Source organism: Nyctereutes procyonoides, unplaced genomic scaffold, assembly GCF_905146905.1.
Source record: "Nyctereutes procyonoides isolate TBG_1078 unplaced genomic scaffold, NYPRO_anot_genome, whole genome shotgun sequence".
Lineage (NCBI taxonomy): Eukaryota > Metazoa > Chordata > Mammalia > Carnivora > Canidae > Nyctereutes > Nyctereutes procyonoides.
The window spans coordinates 55243906-55268832 of record NW_026575052.1 but is presented as its reverse complement, the minus strand read 5'-3'; the positions used below and the strand labels follow the sequence as shown (position 1 = coordinate 55268832).

At 37.5% G+C, this 24927-nt stretch overlaps 1 protein-coding gene across 1 annotated transcript in view; it reads right to left on the bottom strand.

Moving 5' to 3' along the window:
* NET1 (neuroepithelial cell transforming 1) overlaps positions 1-24927 on the bottom strand; it is a 60097-nt gene that overhangs the window by 17893 nt on the left and 17277 nt on the right. Inside the window, exons 2-3 of the mRNA XM_055332541.1 lie at positions 23283-23349; positions 18843-18902 (exon numbers count right to left, since the gene is read on the bottom strand). Of these exons, the coding sequence (XP_055188516.1) occupies positions 18843-18902; positions 23283-23349 (127 nt within the window). The remainder of the gene's footprint in view (positions 1-18842; positions 18903-23282; positions 23350-24927) is intronic.

The window sequence follows — 24927 nt, the reverse complement described above, 5'->3', positions numbered from 1 at the left end:
GCAGATCTTTTATTGGAACAGATCAAGACATCCTCTGGCATTTGATAATATGGCTATTGACCTGGCCCGCGTGTTCTTTCCAATTCACATTAGTGAGGAGGATCAAAAGTAGTTGGCTTTTATGATGGGAAGGACAGAGGTTTCTATTTCATGTCCTGAGGCTATTAACTTTTCTCTTCTGTCAGAGTCCTAAAGGACCTTGCTATCCACAGAACATATTAGTTTAGTAAACTGATGACATGGTTCAAACAGAACTTGGTGGGCAGGAGATGGCAAATATTCTGGACACCCCAGGAAGTCAAATGCATGCCGTGAAATCCTGGGGCTCTCACATTAGAAGAGTTTTAATCAGTCCAATGGCCCGAGACTTTCTGAGATCTCTCCTCCAAGGTAAAGAACAAGTTGTTGTACCTTGCATTCCCTAGCACTAGGAAGGACTTTACCTGTATCTGGAAGTTTTGCTCTGACCCATTAATGGAGTAACCTAAAATGCTTTGAATGGAATCTGGAGCAAAAGTCTCCGTAGCAGGTCTAGGCTGTGGTGCAAGCTGTCCTGCTGCTCAAACCATGTGACCCAGCCTATCTGATAAAGCCTGAGGTCTCTATGGTAGACAAAGATGCTGTGTGATGTCTCTGGCAAAGCCAGGAAAAGAATTGCAATGCAGGTCCCTAGGGTTCTGAAGCTAGGCTATGCTTTTCCATGGCAGGAAATCACTTGCTGTTTGAGCAGCAGCTCATGTGCTAGCAGCTCAAGTACAGACTGAGGACCTGCCCATGGAACATCATGTGATTAATGCAATCAGAGCTGTCCAAAACGAACAGGGTCAAGCCTACCAAGTCACAAGGTTGGGCAGGTACAATGGCAACCTATTATATGATGGAAATGGTCTATGTGGAGTTAGGCCTGAACATGACCAAAAGGCCTAAGTAAATCACATAAAAAGATGTCCCCAACTGTCCCAGTACACTGATATTACACCTTCAAGCCTTCAGTTGTTGGTGGTGGGTTCTTGATAACCAACTGACAGAGGAGAAAAACTTCCCCTGGGTTCCTGGGTAGATTAGCTTCATCTGTTGTTACAAGCACTACTACAGACTCCCTACTGCAATGCAGTGCCATTTAGGGATAATCTTGAAGGGGAAGGGTACAGGGAAACAATTCCAGCAGGCAGAGCTACAGGCAGTTGTCCAATTTATACAGGAGAAAGGGCAGGAAATACAGATATATACAGGTTCCTGAGAAGTAGTGAATAGCTTGGCTAATTGCTCAGGGCTTGGAAGGAGCAAGATTAAAACAAGGCTGAGAATTTTGGAAAAGCAGCATATAAATGGACCTATGGAGTGTGCACAACACGGGAGGATCTTTGTCTCCTGTTATCAAGAGTACAAAGGTACTAGTACCTTGGAAGCATCAGGTAAAAACAATGATTTATCCTGTGCATATCAACAAGTCTCTCTCCTAAACCATCACAGCGCTAATGGAAGAGGCCCACAGAGTGCGGCTGTAGCACGGGTATGAAGGGTATGTGCAGGTCCACCAGCAGAGCCCTCTTTTACCAAGACTGACCTAACCACTGCCACTGATGAATGCCCAACCTGTGAGCAGCTAGGAATCTGGCCAGATAGTCCCATTCCCTGGGCAGACTTGGCGGCTAATTGATTACATCAGACCCTATTTCTAAGAGTGGGCAGTGGTTCACACCTGCTGCAATGGACACCTCCACTGGACGTTGAATTTCCTGACCTAACTTCAGGGCCCCTGCCAGCACCATCCTCTAAGGGCTTGTATAGTGCCTGCTCTACTTGCATGGGATCCTACACAAGTGGGTCAGACTTCAGGACCCACTTTATAGCAAAGGAGTTACAGCAATGGAAAGATAATCACTTGATCCATAGGTTCCTCCATATTCCCCATTATCCAGAAGCAGACAGCTTAACTGAATGACGTAACTGTTTATTAAAGATTTAGCTACTGCAGCAGCTCAGAGTTAAAATTCTGCAGTGTTGGAACACTGTCCTTCAGAATGTGGTCTTGTGAAATAGCCTATATATGGTGCTATGTCCTCAACAGCTATCATACTTGGTCCTAGGAATCAAGGGGTGTAAGTAGTACTGGTCCCTCTCATCATCACTCCCAGATGTGGTGCTTCCCAGTTACAACCTGCTCTGTATCCACCAAGGCTCAAAAAAGGTAAACTAGGAGGTCAGACCCCTCAAGGATGAAGGTGGAGCAGGCAACCCAGACTCACTCAAGTGCTGGCCAAGGGTGAAGGAACGCTATCACAGTAGAGGAGGAGTAAGATGCTCATCATTTAGGGATTTGTGTAGCAGCAGACACTGTAGCTTGTTGCTCTGTATCAAAATTTGCAGAGTTGGTAGCTGGCCACTACCTAGAAGCCTCTGTGACAGACGGGATTTAAAGGAGTCTATGAGCACATCTCCACAGTACAGAGTGTACACTATCAAACAGCATTTGTATCCTCCTCCTCCTCACATTCCCTAACCCTACCCTTTGATTAGTTGTACTACAAATCAATCTTTCTGCTCCAGGGCTTCTTGAATGCTTCACAAATATACAACCTACAAAAATACTAGTGTGCATCCTACAGGGAACCTGGACCAACAGATGAACTGCTTCTTCTCTGCCTGTGAGGATGCTCTATGTGACTCCTCAGAGGCCTAGCTGCCAAACCAACAAATCGCCCTGGAACTTACTTTTCCTCATTTTCTCAGTCCCTTATGTCCCCCAAATAAAGAATCTACATAAAAGCCTCACCTCATGTTCTACTTTCTGGGGGAAACGTACACTAAGACCCTCGTATTTTTTTTTTTTTTAAAGATTCGTTTATATGAGAGACACAGACTGAGAGAGAGGCAGAGACACAGGCAGAGGGAGAAGCAGGCTCCTCACAGGGAGCCCGATGTGAGACTCGATCCCGGATCCTGGGATCACAACCTGAGCCAAAGGCAGGCGCCCAACTGCTTAGCCACCCAGATTTCTAAAAAATCTATTTTTTAGATTTATTTAAGAGAGAGAGAGAGAGAGAGAGAGAGAGAGAACACAACACAAGGGGGGTAGGCAGGGGCAGAGGGAGAGGGAGAAGCTGACCTCCTGAGCAGAGAGCCCGATGTGAGCCTTGATCCCAGGACCCCGAGATCATGACCTGAGCCGAAGGCAGACACTTAACCTACTCAGTCACCCAGAAGCCCCAAGACACCCATATTTCTAGTTCAATGAGGTATGAGCAAGTGGCACCAGCCACCAGCTCAGGGTGAGACAAACCTATTTTGGGTGGTGGAAGAGGAGGAGGAAAATGTGTTTCAATTACAGCTTTCCTTCAAGACTTACTCATGAGCATCTGATCAGAGAATGAACCATTCATGCTCACAGTAGCCATCTCCAATTCAGCAGAAAAGGACTGAGAAATAAAACTGTTGGTGTGGGGCCTGTAGTTTGCCTGGAAAGAAACTGTTCTCTCTTCTCTCCAAGCTTTCCTTCCCTTAGGGACTTTCAAGAGGAGAAAGGGCCAACGTGGCACTGAGCCCACATGAATGTCTGGTTCCTCTAGTACAAAGAGCAGAGGTGAAATTGAGGGCATAGTCTTGCTGGGGTGGCTGCACCCGGGTGGGCAAACAACAGCACGTACTGAAGGGCACATGGTATGCTACTTGCTAGAGGACATCCAAAAGACATGGCTCATCTTGCAATAAACTATCATCACTACCTTGAGGAGTTTGACAGGAATGGATCCCTCATTAGCAGGATTTGATGGAGCCATTACTCATTCTCACTGATCCCATAGAGGATGAGATAGAACAGAAGTTACAAACCAACACCGAAAGGATTATAATCTCATCCAGTAAGGTAAAGAGACTCTTTCCTATTTCTCCTTTCACCCTTGGAGGAATCTGGGTCTCAAAAAGGTGGGAAGTAGATGCATGCAATAAACAGAATACAAATCTCTTCTACAAATTTCTAGGTTTGCAGACAGATATAATCTGGAGACAGATATGCCTCCACTTCATGAGGGCGAAGACTATATTTTGTTCTCTGAGTGTCTAACACACAGAAGGAGCTCAGTAATACAAGAATGAATGAATGAAGACCAAATATGCTGAGTGGAAAAAAAGAGCTATGAATCAAATTTGAGATTAAAATTTTATCATAAATACAGAAAACAGAAATGGTTATACAATTTGTACAAAGTCACACTAATAGTTACACACGTGGGTTGAGTCCAAAACTTTGCAACTTCTAAACAATCTTTACTGGCCCTAGCATAATTTCATTTGGTTAATGGTTTATTTTATATTAGTTAACAAAGCAAACAGAAGGAGATGTTAAAAGAAATAGAATATTCTCAGAAAGGTAATAGAGGGAAGTACATTAATGAAAATAAAGACTATTATGGGAAAACAAAAAATTAGAGATCTTGGAAATAAAACTGTCAAAATTTTATTTATTACCAAAACAGAAATGTAAATAGGCTAACTAGCAGAATAGACACTAATGAGGAATTAGCAAGCTAGAAAATGAAGTTGGGGAATAGCATACAAGATTAAAGAGATGGAAAGAAAAAAAGAGTAAACATAAAATAATTCCAGATTTTCTGGAATTTTCCTAAGTTCTAAAAGCTACAACTAGAGTAAGAGGATGAAAATAATCTGAAAACAAAAAATTTTACAAGGCATTTCTAAAAACAAATGTATGTAATTCTTTGCAATTAGAAGGTCCAAAATATGCCAAACAGGATTAACAAAAAAATTAATGAAAAATATTAAATAAATGATCCTATCAAAAGATAAAAACAAGAGACAAAAAAAAAAAACCAAAACAACCCAAACCCTACAAGCTGTGATGAAATACACATAAAATTTACAATTTTAACCATTTTTGAAGATTTTATTTATTTGAGAGTGAGCGAGAGAGAACATGAGTGGGGGGAGGTACAGAGCGAGGAGGAGATGCAGACTCCCTGCTGAGCAGGGACTCCCTCCCCCCATCATGACCTAAGCCTAAGGCAGATGTTTAACCAAATAGGCCTGCCAGGCACCCCCCACTTTAACCATTTTTAAGGGTAAAGTACAGTAAGTAGGGCTCAGAAGCATTAAGTGCACTCACACTGTTGTGTAACCATCACCACCACCATCTTCCTTCCCAAACAGAAACCCTATACACATTACTGTGCCTCTGGTAACCACTATTCTGTTCTGCCTCTATGAATTGGACTATTCTAGGTACTTCATATAAACAAACTCATACAACACTTGTCCTTTTGTGTCTGGTTTATTTCGTTTAACATAATGTTTTCAGGGTTCATCTGTGTTGTAGCATGTAATCAATTAATTCCTCTTTAAAGTTGAATATTCCATTGGATGTATGTATCACATCTTGTTTATCCATGAGGAAGTTTCTTTCTATTCCTAGTTTGTTGGCTTTTTTTTTTTTTTTAATCACAAAAGAGTGCTGGATTTTGTCTTATGTTTTTTTCTGCATCAATTGAAACGGTCATGAGGTTTTCTCGTCCTGAATTCTGTTAATGTAGGGTTATTACATTGGTTTTCATTTATTGAACCACCCTTGCATCTGGGAATCAATCTCAGTTGGTCTCAGTGTATAATCCTATTATCATGCTGAATCCACTTTGCAAGTATCTTCTGGAAGACTTCTGCATCAAAACTCATAAGGGAATAAGGGATATTGGTCTATAGTTTTCCTGTAGTATCTTTGGCTTTGGTATCAGGGTATTGTTGGTCTCTTCAATTTTTTGGAAGAATTTGAGAAGGACTGGTGTTAATTCTCCTTTAAATGTTGGGTAGAATTCACCAATGAAGTCATCTGGTCCATGGCTTTTCTTTTTTGGGAGGTGTTTTGATTACTTATTCAATCTCTTTAATAGTTATAGGTCTATTCAGATTGTCTCCATGATTCAGTCTTGGTAGGTTTCTAGGAATCTGTCCTCATCTAGGTTATACAATCTGTTAGCATAAAATTGTTCACAGTTCTCTCTCATAACCCTTTTTATTTCTGCAAATTGGTAGTGATGTCTCTATTTTCATTTCTTTTTTTTTAATTTTTTTAAAATTTTTATTTCTTTATGATAGTCACAGAGAGAGAGAGAGAGAGAGAGAGAGAGAGAGGCAGAGACACAGGCAGAGGGAGAAGCAGGCTCCATGCACCGGGAGCCCGACATGGGATTCGATCCTGGGTCTCCAGGATCGCGCCCTGGGCCAAAGGCAGGCGCTAAACCGCTGCGCCACCCAGGGATCCCTCTATTTTCATTTCTAACTTTAGTAATCTGAGTCTTTTTCCCCTTAGTCAATTTACCTAAAGATTTGTTGGTTTTATCTTTTCAAAGAACCATATTTTAGTTTAATTGATTTTTCTCTATTGTTGTTCTATTCCCTTTTTAATTTAATGCCCATCAAATCTTTATTATTTCCCTCCTCCTCCTAGCTTTGAATTTAGCTTCTTCATCTTTTTCTAGTTCCTTAAAGTGTGAAAATAGGTTGCTAATTTGAGATCTTTTTTTTGAGAGAGAGAAAGAGAGTGCATGCATGCAAGCAGGGGTTTGGGGGAAAGGGAGAGAGAGAATCTTAAGCAGGCTCCAAGCCCAGAGTAGAACCCAGTGTGGGTCTTGATCTCACAACCCTCATGACTGAGCCAAAATCAAGAGTTGGACACTTAACCAACTGAGCCATTCAAGTGCCCCAAAGATCTTTCTTCCTTTTTAATATAAGAGTTTAGAGCTATAAATTTCCCTCTTAGCACTGCTTTTGCCGCATCCCACTAGTTTGGTATGTTTTGTTATGTCTTCATTTCCATTTGTCTTAAAGTATTTTCTGATTTTCTTTGTGATTTTTTTTCTTTGACCCACTGGTTGTCCAATACTGTGTTGTTTAATTTCTACATAGTTGTGAATTTTTCACATACATTATTATACATAATATAGTAGTAAGGTAATCTGATATGAGATAGTGCTAAAATTTTCCTTCTATTATTTCTAGTTTCATTCCATTGTGATTACAAAAATATTTTGTATAATTTCAATCTTTCCAATTGATTAAGGCTTTATATGGTCTATCTTGGAGAATGTTCTACATGCACTTGAGAAAAATGTATATTCTGCTCGTTTTGGATAGTGTTCTATAGATGTCAGTTAGGTCCAATTGGTTTACAGTGGTGTTCAAGTCTTCTATTCCCTTATTAACTTTCTGTCTGGTTGTCTATCACAACAGTGGCAAAAATTTAAAACATTAAAAACATTCAGGGTTGAGAAGAATGCAGAGATATGTTTTCATAAACTGATGAAGACGTATAAATTTGTCAAACTACTGGAAGGCAAGTGAACAATATTATCAAAATTGAAACTTGTAACCCAGCATTTCTACTTCGATATCTGTATTAGAGACACAACAATGGTTCCTCTGTATACAAGAAGACACATTGGCATTATTAGTGGCATATTTTTATTTTTTTTTTAAGATTTTATTTTTTATTTATTTAACAAAGAGAGCAAGCACAAGCAGGGAGAACAGTAGAGGGAGAGAGAGATGCACGCTCCTCGCGGAGAAGGGAGCCTCCTGTGTGGCTTGATCCCAGCACCCTGGGATCACGACCTGAGCCGAAGGTAGGTGCTTAACTGACTGAGCCACCCAAGCACCTCTGCAGCATTATTTTTAAAGTGAAAAAAATGGAAAAGATATTAAAGGGCCATTCTTTAAGGACTGGTTAAATAAATTATGGTACTTTATACTATGGAATAGGAATATGGCAACCAAAGAACAAGGTAGCTTTATATGGTATTGATAAGACATAAAGAGAAAAAAGCAAGCTATAACACATGTATAGTACGATCATATATAGGTCACCATTATATACATTGTGTGAAAGTACTTAAATAAACAGAAAGGAACCTGGAACACATCAAATAGTAAACTGGCTACTTCACAGGATGAAAGTGATACAAGGAAACTTAAAAAAAATATTTAATTTTGAACAAGGACAATGCATTCTTGTATTACTTTTATAACTGAAAAGTAGATACAAGCATTTAAATGCACATAGTCTAGGAATGATTCACAGAGGTCTAGGAATGATTAAGCATAAGGATAAATAACTCTGGATACTTCAGTGGCTTCTTAGAGCATTATCAGGAGTAATTGCTTTATGTTTAACTTTTATGTTTTTGGCTAAGAAGAACCATTGTCTTGTATCTATCCTCTCTCTGTTCCTCTTAACTTTCATTACTTGTGCCAGAAGTTGGCTTCATTTTCTGGACCTGTGTCCCAGAGAAATAATATTTTATTATATTATCTTACAGGGCAACCAGCAGAGACCATAAGTTACATCAAAATGGAAGAAGGGGGAACAGTAAGTTAGCCTTGTTCATAAGATAAGCCACCAGGGGCTCCTGGGTGACACTGTGGGTTAAGCCTCCAACTCTTAGTTTCAGCTCAGGTCTTGATCTCTGGGTTGGTGAGAACCAGCCCTGCATCAGGCTCTCTGCTCAGTATAGAGTCTGTGTGAAGACTCTTTCTCCCTCTGCCCCTCCCCACTGCTCTAAATAAATCTTTAAAAAATATAATAAGCCACTAGTTTTAGCATGCCAGCTAGCTTCAAATTATTCAAATCTGTGCCTCAGAAAAATCACCAATTACCTGTCATGGTTCTAAGAGGTGGGTTTGTCAAAAGTGAGATTTTATTAAGCCAGGAACTGACAGAAGAGTATTATAATTCTAAACAATCACAAATGTTTTTAAAATCATTTATTAGGAATAATATATATAACTCATTATGTTTAATCTAAAAGTTAGAATATACAAATACTCAAAGTATAACCCTTTAATATACTATTTAATCAGAAAGTGAAATCCCTAAATCTGAACATTCTGAAAAAGAATGAACTATTCATATATATGTATAATCATTTCCTTTGAAGAGTTCTGGTTTGTTTTTTGTTCATGACTATCAGAGCTAAAAAACTTTAGTCATAAAAATATGACTCAGTATTACTCATCCTGGTATTATTTGTAAAAAGTCACTTTGGACTCTTTACTATCAGAAGAAAAGGGCAAGGTTATGGTTGCTAACAACACAGCTGAGAAACACCTTTGAAAAACAAATACTTTGTTCCTTTTAAAATGAATAATTTTATATGTAATATAATGGTGAGGCAACCTGATAAAACAGAGTGCTAAAATTTAGAGACAAATTTGATTAAGCAACCACAACTTCGCAACAAAATAGCCAAAGATCCCCTACATGACAAATTCTTAACATCAGTATTACATTCCTAATGTAAGATATCCAAAATCAAAACATGTAACAATGCTCATATTACATGTTTACCTAAGTCCAAAGTCTTATTGGATTCATTTGACCTATATTATCTGTTCATTCATTAAATATTTACTAAGCACCTATTATGTGTCAGGCCATGGGGCTAGGTGACTGAAGTAGAGGTAAATGAAGCAATGGCTGGAAGCAGCAGTCCTCAAAAGACCATACAAAGTGATTAGTATATTACATAATCACTGTTGTATTTAGATGAAAGGCCACGCAAAACACAGGGCTGGGAGAGTTGGCAGTGTATCTGTTTCACCGTGTGTTTTTGGGGAGAAGGACAACCTTAAGAATATCACATTCTAACTTAATGGTTTTCTAACCCTGGCTATACTTAAGAATCACCACAACAACTTTAACAACAAAAACAAAACCCAAGGGACGCCTGGGTGGCTCAGCGGTTGAATGCTTGCCTTTGGCTCAGGGCGTGATCCCGGATTCCCAGGTTCAAGTCCCACATCAGGCTCCTTGCATGCAGCCTGTTTCTCCCTCTGCCTGTATCTCTGCCTCTCTCTCTCTCTCTCCGTGTCTCTCATGAATAAATAAATAAAAATCTTAAAAGAAACCAACAACCAGATGTTCCTAGGTCCCAAGGGCACCCATCCTTATTCCGCCATCTCCTCACATTTACACAGTCTGGGATAGGACCTCGCCATACATTTCCTCTAAAAACTCTCAGGTGACTCTGACCTGCAGCCAGAGTTGAGTCGTTATTTTCAAGCTATAAATATAGCTTAATGCTACTGTGATCATCAGAACTTCACTGCTGACCTCCTTCCTCCTCATGAAATCCTAATTTGTTCCTCCTCTATTCAATTTTCCCTACCTAGAGGGCTAATGGGAAAAGTAACCAGCCCAGGTTCGTGGGGGTGGGATACAGCAGAGGTGTAAGACTCTGGGAAGGGTTCCTGGATATAATGCCTGAGTGGGGATAGGCAGGCATTCTTCAGGCAAAGAAAATAAGGATGTAGAAGGGAAAGGAAACAGGGAGTATGATAAGAAGAGAGATTTTGAAAAGATGCTGCAGGAAGCTCATACAATGGGGATTACATGTTAAGTAATATCTGGGTTTTATCTTTAAAGCAATGAGTAGCTACTGAAACAATTTAAGCAAGGTACCGAACAGACCAAAGAGGAGCACCTGGGTGGCTCAGTTGGTCAGGCTTCCCGACTCTTGTTTTCAGCTCTGGTCATGAGAATGAGCACATGTTGGGCTCCACCCTGGGCATGGAGTCCTCTTGAGATTCTCTCTCCCTTCCTCTGCCCCTCCCCAACTTGCATGCATGCGCATGCTCACTTTCTAGCTCGCTCTCAAAAAAAAAAAAAAAAAAAAAAAAAAAACAGACCCAAGAAAATCAATACAGCATCATAAAGAGGCTATAGGCAGGGAGGCCAATTACAAGGCTGTATCTCTAGAAGCAACTGGATAAAGGGTCTGAAAATCAGGACTGTGATCTAGCTTAGAGATTCAGATTAGGGAGTCATCAATTACAGACAGCTGAATCTGGAGAGTGAATGAACTCTCCAAAGAAAGATAATTAAGAAGAAAAAAATTGATGAAGATGAAACATTAGGAATGCTTTTTGCATTTCCACAGCCATCACTCTCATTCCAGGCTTCCAGACTCTGTACCAGGCCCTCACTAACCAGTACTTTCTACAGAGATGGAAGGACTGTAACCACAGAAAATCAATTCAAGAATCCAGAATGTCCTTTCTGCTCATTTTCATAGATTGATAAACTCTTCAGCCTCCAAACTGAGTGGCCAATTAAGCCTCTGTACTACTTCATTTCTTAGTTCTTCCTCATATATCTGACTCTTTCCAAATAATATGTTTATTATTCCTTACACTTAACTCATTTTAATTCTTGACATGCTCCAATCCAATGACAATGCTCCAATCCAATGACAATCTCCATTGTAGATGCCCCCAACTGGGGTATCTGGTTTTTCTCCAATCCAATGATAATCTCCATTGTAGACGCCCCCAACTGGGGTGTCTGGTTTTTCCCAGTTCATATTCACTTTCATAAAAACTCAACTCCAAATCAAAACCTCCCCAAATCTTCTATTTCTCCCTCCAATTCCTCTTTTTAAGAACACTATCATACTTCTGTAATCTATGCAGGCATGATTTTGTCCTGGTTGGAAACTAAGGTTAAGTATAGGACCTGGAACACTATGGGTGCTCCATAGAATATTTGTGGAATCAAAAAAAAAAAAAAAAAAAGAAAGAAAGAAAAGAAAAAAGAATTTAGAGCTGACCCTAGTGAAGTTTTGAGTATATAAGATGATATTCAATAAATTATTATTTCAAATTCATTCTTTTCTTATCACAGTTGTATATGATTACTTAGGTTTAGAAGAAATGGAGATTATATCATGGCGTGCAAGTGAGTCTGGTTAATGTCACCAAACTTTTATAAGGATTTCTTTCTTGAAGATAACTCCACAATTTGAAGAAGCTAGTAACAGTACATGCAAATGTATAATCATTGCCCCAAACTTGATAAATTTTCAAAGACAATAAAAAGCTTATCTTTCGGCTAGTTGATGAATATTGGTATCAGTTCATAACATATGACCCAAAGAATTATAGCAATTTAAATAATTCCTGTAAATTCAATGTCAATAATATGTGATCAAATTATATTAGGTTCAGAAGAAAGCTAAATTTGCCTTTCACCATTGGGAATAAGATACAGAAGGCATAATTCTGGCTTAAGGTGGTGGCAGAGACATAGTTTTACAATTTTTCCAAATCCTTCAGAACAAGGACAGCTAGGTCAAAACCCAAAGGTTATTATGAATAGATATGTAACAAGGTACATATCTCCATTAACTCCAAAATACAAGTTAATATGGATAAACTACCAACAACTAACTATAAGATTTATATGGTATCAGAAGAGAAAGCAGAGAAAAATAAAACATCTGCCAGGTCTGAGTAGAGAGGAATTCTGAAACCATGACAGCTACTGGCTGCAGCTTCAGAGAGCACAGTAATTGAAACCGGGAAGGGTTTTATCTCCTCAAGGGTAGCAGTAAAGGGTTCAAGGCTGGAACACATGAGCTTAGAAACTTTCAAAGCTCCCTTCCAGGACAAAGCCCTACACTGTGGCGCAAGTTCTGGGAATAGATTCAAGTCAAGAGGAATAGAAGTGACAGATACACAGGAAAGAGTTCTGAATAAAGTTGAGGAGGGAAACAGGTCCTGGAGAGCTCAAAGTCTATCTACATCTACCATTTGTTAAAGTCAACAGAAGAGGAAGCTTTAGAGTCATGAAGCTAGAAAAGCTCTACTGACGCACTCCTCCTTTCTAAAGCCATTTTCCTGTGGTAATGACCAATAGAAAAGAATCACAGTCACATCTCTATGAAGTTTTCATGAAGAAAAAAGGTATAAGGGAAAAAATAATATCCTGACAAAAAAGAAAAGCCTGGTAGAAAAACATGCTCATAAAAAACTGTAATATTCCAATATTAGCTATTAGAGTACAAATCAGAATTAGAAAAGTGGTAATATTAAGAAAAGAATTAGCAATAGAGGAAAATCAAAACTTGAAATCAGACATAAAGGGTGTCCCCATGTCCTCTCAGTGGATGATTTCATCTTCTAGGGTGTGCATCTTCTCTGACTCACTGTTATTGATCAGGTTTTGTGACTCTGTAAGAGCAAACATTAAACTGCAGAAAGCTGAAAACAGTGCAAATACATTTTGCAGGTAGAGCTACAGATGAGGACATTAATCTGTTTTCCATCTAATTTAGCAATCTTATTCCATCATTCTTTCTTTTATTAAAAAATATTTTAATTAGTTTAGAGAGAGACAGAGAGCATGAGTGGAGGGGCAGAGGGAGAAAGAGAAGCAAACTCCAGGCTGAGCGCAGAGCCCCTCGTGGGGCTCCATCCCAGGACCCTGAGATCACAACTCCAGCCAGAAGAAGTCAGACACCCAACAGACAGAGCCACCCAGGCCCCCCTTCACCATTCTTTCCTTCTTTCAGTAATTAGAATACTTCAGTGTTTCCTATAGTCTTTTGATTAGTTTTACCATTCTGTTGGTTCACTCATTATTATGTTAATTAAGTCTTTGACAGGTCTTCACTCTTTAAAGTTTAAAAAAAAAAAAAAAAGGCAGCTAGAGCAACTAACCTAGCAAAACAGGAAACTCAATCTACAACAAAATGAAGACACAGTATTTCCCCCCAAACCTTTTCTTGGCCAGGCAGTGACAAATAGGACAGCTAGGAGACCTACTGGGTTATCAAAGGGAAGGCAACTGGGCTTCTCTGAGAGCACTGAGGACAGGGAACCCCCCATGAGCATGCTAGTCTGCAGATAGTAGTCTAACCTGGGAAGGACCCCAAGATCAAATTCTTGGGCTGAGCAAAGATCCTGCAGTGCTATAAAGGTTAAGCAGTCTGCAGCACTTAAACTCTTGAAGATAACACTACTTTGAGAAAACTACTAGGAGTGGATCCAAATTGAGTGGAACAGAGCAACAGAAGCAAAGACAAAAAAAAAAAAAAAAAAAAAAAAAAAAAAGCCCAGATAAAAAAGAGCAGAAAAGAAAAAGATCTCAGAAAGCCTGAGGCTGTACTGTTAAAAACCACTTTGTGAAGACAACAGAAGAGGGAGCTCTGGTGCAATGAAGGTGAAGACAGGGTAAAAGGGCTCACTCCTCTCACCTTTAAGACAGGAAAACTTATTGCACTTCAAAAAAAAAAAAAAAAAAAAGAGCAACAGAAAAGAATCATGAATCCTATTTATTTATTTAAGATTTTATTTATTTATTCATGAGAGACAGAGAGAGAGAGAGGCAGAGACACAGGCAGAAGGAGAAGCAAGTTTCCTATGGGGAGCCTGATGCAGGACTCAATCCCAGGACCCCAGGATCACTTTCTGAGCCGAAGGCAGACGCTCAACTGCTGAGCCACTCAGGTCTCCCCATGAATCCCTTTCAAAAGTATTATAAAGATGCAGAAAATGTGAAGTAGAATAATGTCTCTATAACATAAATTAAAAAAATTATAGAAGCTATGGAAGAACACAAAACTCAGAAATTAGGTGGGCAGAGAAAGCAAGATTTGTAATGAGGTGATAGAACTCAAAAAGAATTAAAAATAGAAGAAAAATTATTTCAGAATAAAGAAAATCTATCTACTGCATTAAGAGAAAAAGAAGACAAAAGGGAAGACAAATTTAAAGACAGCCTGGGTGGTTCAATCAGCAAAGCATCTGACTCTTGATCTCAGCTCAGGTCTTGATCTCAGGGTCATGAGTTCAAGCCCTGCATGTTGCTCTCCATGATGGGCATGGAGCCTACTAAAAATAATAAAAATAAAAAAGATACGAACAGATAAAAAATATTTTTAGTGATAAATGTAAAAGAAAAAAATCCAATCCAAGTATAAAAGGCAGGGAGAGGACAGAAAACAATGGAATAGAAAAAAATGACAAAAACTATGAGGAAAAAAATGTTCCTAAAATAAAAGATGACTCAAAAATATGTATTTATAGTAACTTTTCAACAGTAGCATTTTATGCAGAAATTAATGAAGTAAAATATTTAATTATCAAGGAAAGAAAATGTGAGCCATGGATTTCATCCATTCAAACCCTTCAAGTACAGTGACTGCAAATCAACCAACATGAACATTCGGTAACTCACATAACACTGTCCCCATTAACAAACAAGTCCTCTGAATTTTACTCAAGTCTAGATGAGGGGTCAGCAAACTCTCTATAAAAGGCCAAATAGTAAATATTTCAGTCTCTATAGGTCAGATGGTCTCTGTCACTGCTACTCAACCTCTGCCACTGTAGTGTTTTTAAAAGCAGCCGTTAACAATACATGTAAGTCAATGAGCAGGTCAGAAATGGTTTGTGGGCTACAGTTTGCTGACCCCTTTGCTAGGGAATGAATTTCAGAAAACCAAAAACCTAGAACTGGTACTCAACATTCAATATACACTTACCTGTGAAACTAAAGCCTAGATAATGGTTACCAGGGTACACAGCACAGTCTGCAATGGCTAAATGCTCTGATCTTATGGACACAATTAAACTGTTCAAGAAATGGAAAATGGTGATGTTCATGAAAAGTAAAATAAGCACTTAATACTTTAAATGTATTAATTTAGAATGAAGAGATATTACTTTAGTTTATTAACAGGGGAGAAGGAGAGGAGGGAGAAGAGGTGTTAGTTGATTAAAATAATGCACGTAGGAATGAACCAACTTACAAAGGCTAAAAAGAGCAAACTGAAGCAAAAAAAAAAATAACCAAGAGAACAAAAACATGAATATTCCTAAATATGGAAAGACATTACAAAGCAATAAACACACAAGCAAAACAAACAAGGAAAGAATAAAATAGAGCACATAATGAAGGACAGCATGTTACTGTGTAGCCAAGAAAGTGGGATATACAAATATACATGCAACTGCTTCTATTTTTAAAAAGTGAAAGAATAAAGCATAAAATTAAAAAAAAAAAAAGAAAAAAAGGATTCTGTATGGAAGAAAGAAGTAAGGTAGAAGGGCCAGGAATAGAAACAAGAATACTGTGGAACTTAACTTTGAAATTCCATACAATTTTGTCACATGATTGTAAGAAAAAATAATTAAAAAGTAGTAGTTCTTAAAATTTGAAAATAAAAAGGAACAAATGAGTTGTTGTTGTAATTACACATAGAAAAGCACTAGTTCAGGGGTGCCTGAGTGCCACAGTTGGTTAAGCATCCAACTCTTGGTTTCTGCTCAGGTCATGATCTTGGGGTCCTGAGACTGAGCCAACCCCACCCTGCCCCATCATGCTCAGCAAGGAGGCAAGGAGTCTGCTTGAGATTCTCTCTCTCCTCTGCCCCTCCCCTGTTCCTACTTGCAAGTGCTATCTTAACAAAAAAAAATACTAGTTCAATAATTGAAAAACATAGTAAGCTGTACATACTCACTATAACTTATATGTAAAAAACAAAAAAATCTGAAAAATGAAACATGTTTTCAGTAATTGTCTCATTTATAGTAATACAGTAGTGATTTGCAGTAATGTAGACTGTTGTCTTTGAACTGTGAGTAAATCGAATCAGTAATTATGTCAGTATCTCCAAGACCTAGATTTTTGGTGTGGCCGAGAAATCCAGATAGTAAGATTGATGAGACTGAGTAAGAAACATTGTAGCCTCAAATGTGAAATATAAGTATAAACTTATAATTTATCTGAAAAAGTGATATAGATTTCCTAGCTTTGTCCATTAAAAGGCACAGAAAAAGGATCAATACAGCAGCAGGGAGTGTTCTTAAAGTACAGGTTTAAGCCTCTACCATTTCCTAAGGAAACCAGGATTTTTATAAATGACGGAGTCCAGGTATGGAGCAGAAACAACAACAAAATGTACAAGTGGGCCTGGAATAACTGGTCATCCTTGAAGAAAGGGAGGCCACTGAGCCTCTAAGTATAAGGGGGGGGGGTCAATGTCAAAGGATATAGGAAATCAATGCATTGCATTCCTTAAATTTACATTATATTAAATGTCAATTATACCTTAAAACTAGGGGAAAAAATGACCTAGGAGCAAGCCATCCTGAAGCAGCATCCAGTGGCCAAAGATAGGGTAATCTAAACATTGTAAGAGTAATAACCAGAATGGATCAGAACACCACAAATGTGCTAATATCTGCAAGTTCATAATTACATTAAAAAGAAAAAAAATTATTTTCAGAGAATTGTAATGAATAAAACTCATCACTTTTGAAAACCGATAAAAGGAATCAAATCAAGCATCTGTCCTACCTTTAGTATAAGTAAGTACATCATAGGAACCAAATGGTTGATGAAGGGAGTTCTATTTATTTATTTTTTTAAAGATTTTATTTACTTATTAGAGAGAAAGCAGGAAGTGGGGGGGTGGGGCAGAGGGAGAACAGAGGGAAAAGCAGACTCCTTGCTGAGTAGGGAGCCCAATGTGGGTCTAGATCCCAGGACCCTGAGACCATGACATGAGCTGAAGGCAGACGTGTAACTGACTGAGCCATCTAGGTGCCCCAAGGGCAGTTTTCTTTTTACAGAAATATAATAAAGATGACTGATAAAGGCACTTTCACCATTTTGCAACTCTCAATGAACAAATAAATCTAGGCAATGATAATTAATTTTGACAATATCACAAAAAGACATAATGTACCTCCCAAGGAATTAGAGAGCCCAAACCATCTCTAGCTCTATCAGTTTATCAGGAATAAAGGGAAGAGAGGACAGAAGAAATGATACCATGGAGACACAACCATGAACATGCAGACTGTAAAAGGCTCTACACATGATTTCTTTCTTTTTCAACAACAAATCCTAAAAAAACCCAAAAAGCTAGAGAGGGAATCTGTGGATTAAAAGACACTGAAGAGACAACGTTTGGACTTTTATATGAATTCCAATTCAAACAGACAAAATGAACAAAACCAAAACAAAAAAGGTGTAAGACAAATCAAGGGAAGTATGAACACTTAATCTGACGATACAGATAAAATGATACAACTTAAAGGATTTTCTTCAAAATAATACAGGGGAGAGGAGGCAGGTTGATAGTTAAAATGAGAATGATCCGAATGGCAGAAGTTGGGATAAACCAAAGGAGGACTGTCTTTAAGTAGATTTGACCATGGATTTTATTGTGGTGAATGATAAATACTGTCCTATTTCTGTGTGTGATCTGATTTGAAGCATACCTAAAAATATTCAGAACTGCCATTTTATCCTTTTTTCTTTCTTTGTAAGATTTTTAAGTGTAACTAAAATTGTTTTGCAAAAAGCCTAACACTTAAAACACAGAGTTCTTCCATAAACATATTATGTACATACACATGCCCCATCCCACCCCCCTCTTGCTAGCTGGATTTGGTAAAATGTTGATGGACAGACCTATAAAAATTTGCCATCATTTCACATGATGCCAGACATTTTTTAAATCTCACTTAACAAATGTATAACTTTTACATAACGATCTTTAAAAAAGGTTCCTTAAAACCAAGACAGTTCTATAAAGTTGGCCAACTGACGAAAATGGTCTAAGAAATTCCAGAGACACTAGGTTTTGGGACTTAACAATTTTACATAGAATTCACTTAAAAATCCAGATTTCGATAGTCCTAAAGGTAGCCAAGGGCTAGAGCAGAGTAGCAGCTGCCTCTTGCAGGAGGGCATGTTTCTCTTTTTCACCACAGCCCTTCCTTCCTCAAGGCATATACAGTAGACCTGACCTCTTTACACATTTGAATATGAGAGCACTAGCTAAAGCCTACATTGTTCTTAAGGAAGGCTCTCACCTCATTCTTAAGAACAACAGGGAAAAGAAAATACCTATAAGAGCCAGCATTATTCAGTTTTGCACTTACAATTCTTTAAAAATTAGCATTCATTATTATTATAGCTACAAAAAATAAAACACTATCTGCATTTTTTAGGTGCTTTTCTTTGACAGAGAAGGAAGGCTTACCTTTAGATCAAGGCTGTTAAGGCTCACAACATCATCATCCTTTGCTCTCCGCTTTCTTTTCTATGTGGAAAAAAAAAGATTTCATTCTTATATAGAAGGAATGCATGTTGCTTCATTAAACAAAGACTCCATAAAACCAGAAAAATCACTATAAAAAAAGTGAAGCTGTACTTAAAATTTTTTTAAAAGAGGTTATTTCTGAGGGATGCTCATAAATTATCTCTAGTATATTTACTACTTAGTCTCCCTGAGTGAATCATCTCATGCTACACCCTATTAAAAAAAACCTTATGGAAAGTTTTTCTAGAACACAAGTCTGAGAAAAAGTAAATTATGTTTTAAACATAAAGGCAACTTTTTTTTTTTAAAGGAACACATTATTTATCCTATGGAGGGGGGAAGGCCTTCACTAGGAAAAAAAAATCCTTTTCTCATGGCTCAAAGAAATTAAGACTTGTTGCCTGAAGCAGGATTTACTGGTTGGAAGACAACACACTCCTAGCTATCATTCTTCAGCCTCATTCAACTCTGCTGATGCCTGTAGTGGCGAAACTGTGTACAATCTCATTTCTGTCCTTTATCACTACTGAAGAAGAATCGTTAAGTAACACTTACCCCTCAGAATAACTTTTCGGATTACCTGTGACACAGTCTAGCTCTTGTGAACTCTCAAAACTGACCAGCCAGGGTTCCCTTCCAGGACCTGACTCTATCCCAAGGAGAAACTGCTAGTAGTGGAGTCAAAATTGAGCAGGATAGGGACTACAGAGAAAAGGAAAGATGAAGTCCAGACGGAAGAGGGAGAACAGATGGAGCCTGGATCTCGCAGAAGGCATCATCAAAATAAGGAGAGGGAACTCTGTGAAGTTAGCAAAGTTCTTTGTGAAGATCAAAGTTGATCTGAATCAAGCCTCTTTGCAAAGTTCAGAAAAACTAAATTCACATTAAAATGAACAGAAAATTCTCCAAGTCAAATCCTATACAAAGGAACTAAGGAAAAAACGGGAAAAAGGGAAGAGTAACATCCCTACAGGGAATGAAAGTACCTCAGAACAAAATGCTCAAAGAAGCAGAGCAAAGCTATGACATACTTTTCAAAATTTAGCTAAAAGACATTAAGAAAATTGTGTAATATCTGAAAGAAAATATAAATCAGGATTGGAAAAAATGAAAAATGATGTGACAAGAAATCTTTATTGATCCTAAGTTCATATCCAGAAGATCTAGAAAAATATGAATATGATCCTAATTTAGAAAAACAAACTAAGCAAAGATCATGCATGTGTGTATTTTATTTGTAAAGCTGTGTGTGTAAATAATTATATGAGCAAAACATAAAGGACAGGTACAGTGTTGCTGACAAGGGTTAGACTGGAGGTTGGGGATGGAAGGATTGACGGAAGAGAGGAAAGGGGGAAAACTGTCAGAAAGAAGTGTACTGAGGGGAAAAGCTCATTTATGAGTGTACTTATGCATTTATATAAAATCACGTACATGTGTCTGCATATGTATAAAGACATTTAACATATTTTAAAACATTCTATTGTATTTTCTTTTAAATATCTTAAGAATATTTTGCTTTTCCTATTTACACGTGCAGCCCATCTAGAACTTGTTTGTTGGTATATGGTATGAGGTGCCACAGCTAACTGTCCCACCGCTATTATCTCTGTTGCAAGCACTATTCCCCCTGATGCCTATGATGCCATAAGTTCTCATACATATGTCAGTTTCTGGGTTCTCGATCTTACGGCATTGGCCTACTTACCTAGACTTTCATCCACACTGTGGTTCCATACTTAACTGTACCTGTGGGGTAAGTCTAAACAGCTAATATAATAAGTCACATGTATCCCTGACTTGCATAATACTTTTACAGCTGTCGGGCCTTCACTTTTCTTCCTGAGCTGTAGAACTGAGATCTCTTATACTCTATCAGAACTGCACTGAATTTATAAATTAATACGGGGAGTACTGATATTTTCATGTTGCGTAACTCTCTTTCCATTTAATTTGGTGTCTATGTTCTTTATTAATGCTTTCCAATATTTCCCATAAAAATCTCACAGATCTTCTCATAGATTTATTCTAGGTTTAAAAATTGTTATTTCAATAAAAGCTTTACAAGTTACATTTGTTTATTTTTTTTTAAGATTTTATTTATTTATTCATAGAGACAGAGAGAGAGAGAGAGGCAAAGACACAGGCAGAGGGAGAAGCAGGCATCATACAGAGAGCCTGATGTGGGACTCGATCCAGGTTCTCCAGGATCACGCCCTGGGCTGCAGACTGCGCTAAACCACTGCGCCACCGGGGCTGCCCCCATTTAATTGTTTATTGCCAGTATATATACATTTTATTGAATTCTTTTTATAAATTTTATAGTCTGTAATCTTGCTTGAACTCTTATTAGTTCTAACAGCTGCAATTAATATTCTCTTGGATATTCTATGTAGATAGTCATATTGTTCCTAAGCAATGGAATCCTACTGTCTCTTCCTTTCTAATTTGAATACCACTTGTTTTCCTGTCTAACTGTGTTGGTTAGAAGCACCAGTACTATACTGGATAGACATGGTGACAGTAGGCTTTTTAAAAAAATTTAAGGGGATGTTTCTAACATATTATCATTACAAAACATGTTGCTTGTGGTAGGTCTCAGGCTAAGGAAGTTCAATTCTATTCCTAGTTTGCCAAGAATTTTCTCATGATTGGGTGCTGATTTTATTTTTAACCATTCTCACTTTTCCTTCTATTTTCTTGGGTTCATTCTGCTGTTTTCTCTAATTACTTGAGCTAGATGCTTACTTTTTGTTTTTTTTCTTTCTTAAACCATGTTATGTAAAAGTTTATAAATCTCCCTCTTAGAACTCCTTAATCACATTCCAAACGTCATAATACATGAACCATGAGACGTTTCTTTTGTCATGGGAGAACTCTACAAAAGTGTTTTTCCCAAGTGGGATGTACCCATCCCAGAGGAGATGTAAGATATCTTCCATGGAGTGGAGGAGGAAAATGCAAGAACTTCTATTTTTATGTATTTACTAATCCTTAAGAATAAGCTTTACTAATATTTAATACACAGATGATGAGCTCATCATCATCTACATCGTAAGGAAATCTAACAGATTAAGAAATTGACTTCACACTGTGAAAATGTCATGGCTATTTGCAATAAAGACTTATGTCCACTATCATGAACTTCACCCTAAGCTGAGAACTGTGCTGTTAGTAGTTAATAATGGTGGTACATACATAAAAATTCCAAATAAATGTATCGGGCATACATGTTCAAAATATTTTTGCTGATAGGTTTACAAAATCAAGTTTGGAGATACTTCTCTACTAAAGTTTTTCTGTGTGAGTTTAGGCTTGTCAACTATTAAGGGAAAGAAACTAAGATGAAAAAAGTTTCAAAGAAAATAGAGAATTATATTAAAGTCAGGAGATTCTTGTTATGAAAGCTTCACTGGCCAATTAATATAAGTTACTGGTGTTAAGAGTACAGAAATCTCAAAGTCCCCAACAGAAATATAAATTAAATACAAAAGAAGAGAGTACAAATTAAATCTGTATTGCTGAACCCATTGGCACATGATTATGTAAAGCTTGGCAAACTAGAAACAGAATGATATGTGCTATTTCTTCCAAGTAAGAAAATAAAGAATCATGTTCTATTTGTATATACACTATTTATATGAGTATTTATAAAGTATGAGTTTTTATTTTTTTTTATTTTTTTTTAAATTTTTATTTATTTATGATAGTCACACAGAGAGAGAGAGGCAGAGACATAGGCAGAGGGAGAAGCAGACTCCATGCACCAGGAGCCCGACGTGGGATTCGATCCAGGGTCTCCAGGATCGCACCCTGGGCCAAAGGCAGGCGCCAAACCGCTGCGCCACCCAGGGATCCCAAAGTATGAGTTTTTAATTACAAAAAGAATCAATTGTCTGGTGTCATTTTGCAGTTAGATGCCTCTGTAAAGTCTCATTCTAAAAATAATGAGACTAGGATACGAGGATGATTAACAACACAAAATAATTCACTCATATATATATATCATCTGAAATCATTTTTATATTTTTCAAACAAGAAAAAAGCTGTTAGAGTATGAACACAAAAACAACTTCATGTTTCATAATATATTCTAATTTAAAAACTGGTAGTAATAAGAAAAAGAGTTGCATAGGGTTAAAAATAAAAAGATCTGGTACTTTTCAAAATAAGTTTTATATTTAATTGAAATAAAAGTATTTTTTTAGCTTGTTAGCAGAAAAGAATTAAATTAGACTGCCAAGGATGGTGATAGGAACTCTGTACCTTAAGATACTCAGAGAAGTACCGACAACTGAGTTGTACACCACATTGACTGAAAGACAATCTAGGAATTAATTCTATCAATGCCCGGACATAAAATACCCAGGAGCTACTCACCAAAGTGAAGTCCCAATGGGGGCCAGGTGTTAAAAATGTGAAGGAGCTACCTCTCCGAAGGGAATATCTGTTAAAAGAAAATTCAAGTAATAAATAAACTGAGAGTAACTTTTATAAAACAAAGCACTCTAGACATACAAAAAGCTCTTTTTCATAGGTTCAAAATGATTTTAAGTAGCCTTATTAGTCATTCCATTGTAGAAATGAGAGCATGAAAAAAAAAAAAACACAAAACCAGGGTATAGGTTTTAGTCATTTTTACGATCTTTAAAAAAGTGAAAGGGCCTTTATAAAATTAGTGGACATATCAAAAATAATTCACCAAACCAAGCAGGGTTACTTTAGGTACATATACATGATTCAATAGCAAGAAATCTATATAGTATAGTATACTAATAGGTTAAATAAAAAGCAGTAAATGATGCAAAAAGTATTTAATAAAAGTCATTATGTATGCCTAGTATTTTAAAAATAAAAGGATGTTCAATATAATAAAACCCAAACATATTTAATTTGCATTTCATGTTTAAATCTCTTCCATGTACTTTTTTAAAAAAGTTATGGCTTAATTAACCAAATAAAGAATTTTAAAAACTATCTGAGACGAAGATCTCAAGTAAGATTAAAATTTGACTAGAGTTTTTGTTCATTACTATTAAGTGACAGACTTTTCTTCTGTGTTATTTTTCCATTCATGAGAATCCTTATTACCAAAACCTGCCTTCACCTTTATAAAATATAAACCTCTATGTTTATAAAACATGTAGAAAAAAAACACAAAATATAGATAGCACAAGAAATACGGTTTATAAATACTTACCATTAATCACTTTGGATGTAAGTAAATATAAAATAAATAGGTTTTCCCCTTGTATAGAAATAAATGAGAAAAGCAAAGGCTATATATTCAGAGCCTGCCAGACTCTGGGGAGTCAGTCACCATCACTTGTGTTGAGGAAGACTCAAAGGCAGGCTGAAGAGTGGTAAAGCTTCATAGTGGAAAAAAGGGAAGGTTTCAAAAGTGTGCCCTGATTGGAGACTGTTGGCAATGGGAAGCTGAAGGTGAGACATCCTATGTGATTGGTGGTGGTGGCGGGGGGGTGTATTTGGCTTGCTTTGATTGGTTCTAAGTTGGAAGCAAGGATAAAAATTAGGGAACCTGGCAGTTATTGATGAAGTCCTGGCCACGTGGTTCAATTGTTAGAAAAGTTAGTGTTCCACTTTCTGGATTGTAAGGCCATCCTCCATTTGTATATTCATTCCACCTCTCACCCTTGATCCTCATGGTCTTTATTCACTCTAAGTACAAAATACCACAGACGCTATTAAACCTACAAGACTTTACAAGCTTACATCAAATACAGGTAGTTTTTTAAGCTAAATATAAAGCAGCAGTCTGCTTACATTTTGACAAGGAACACAAGGGAAAATGGCTACACAGAGAAAGAGGATGTCAAAAGGCTTCACAGAATCAATTCTTAAACAATACTAAAGCTAAATCAAAGAGAAATAGTAATTAGCAAAGCATAGGAGAGCCAGGAAGGCTTTTCTGGCAAAGAGAACAGCACAAGTGGGAGTGAAATGAATTATATTCAGGAAACAGCAAGTAGTTCCTTATGTTTGAGTATCTAAAGAAATAAGGTAG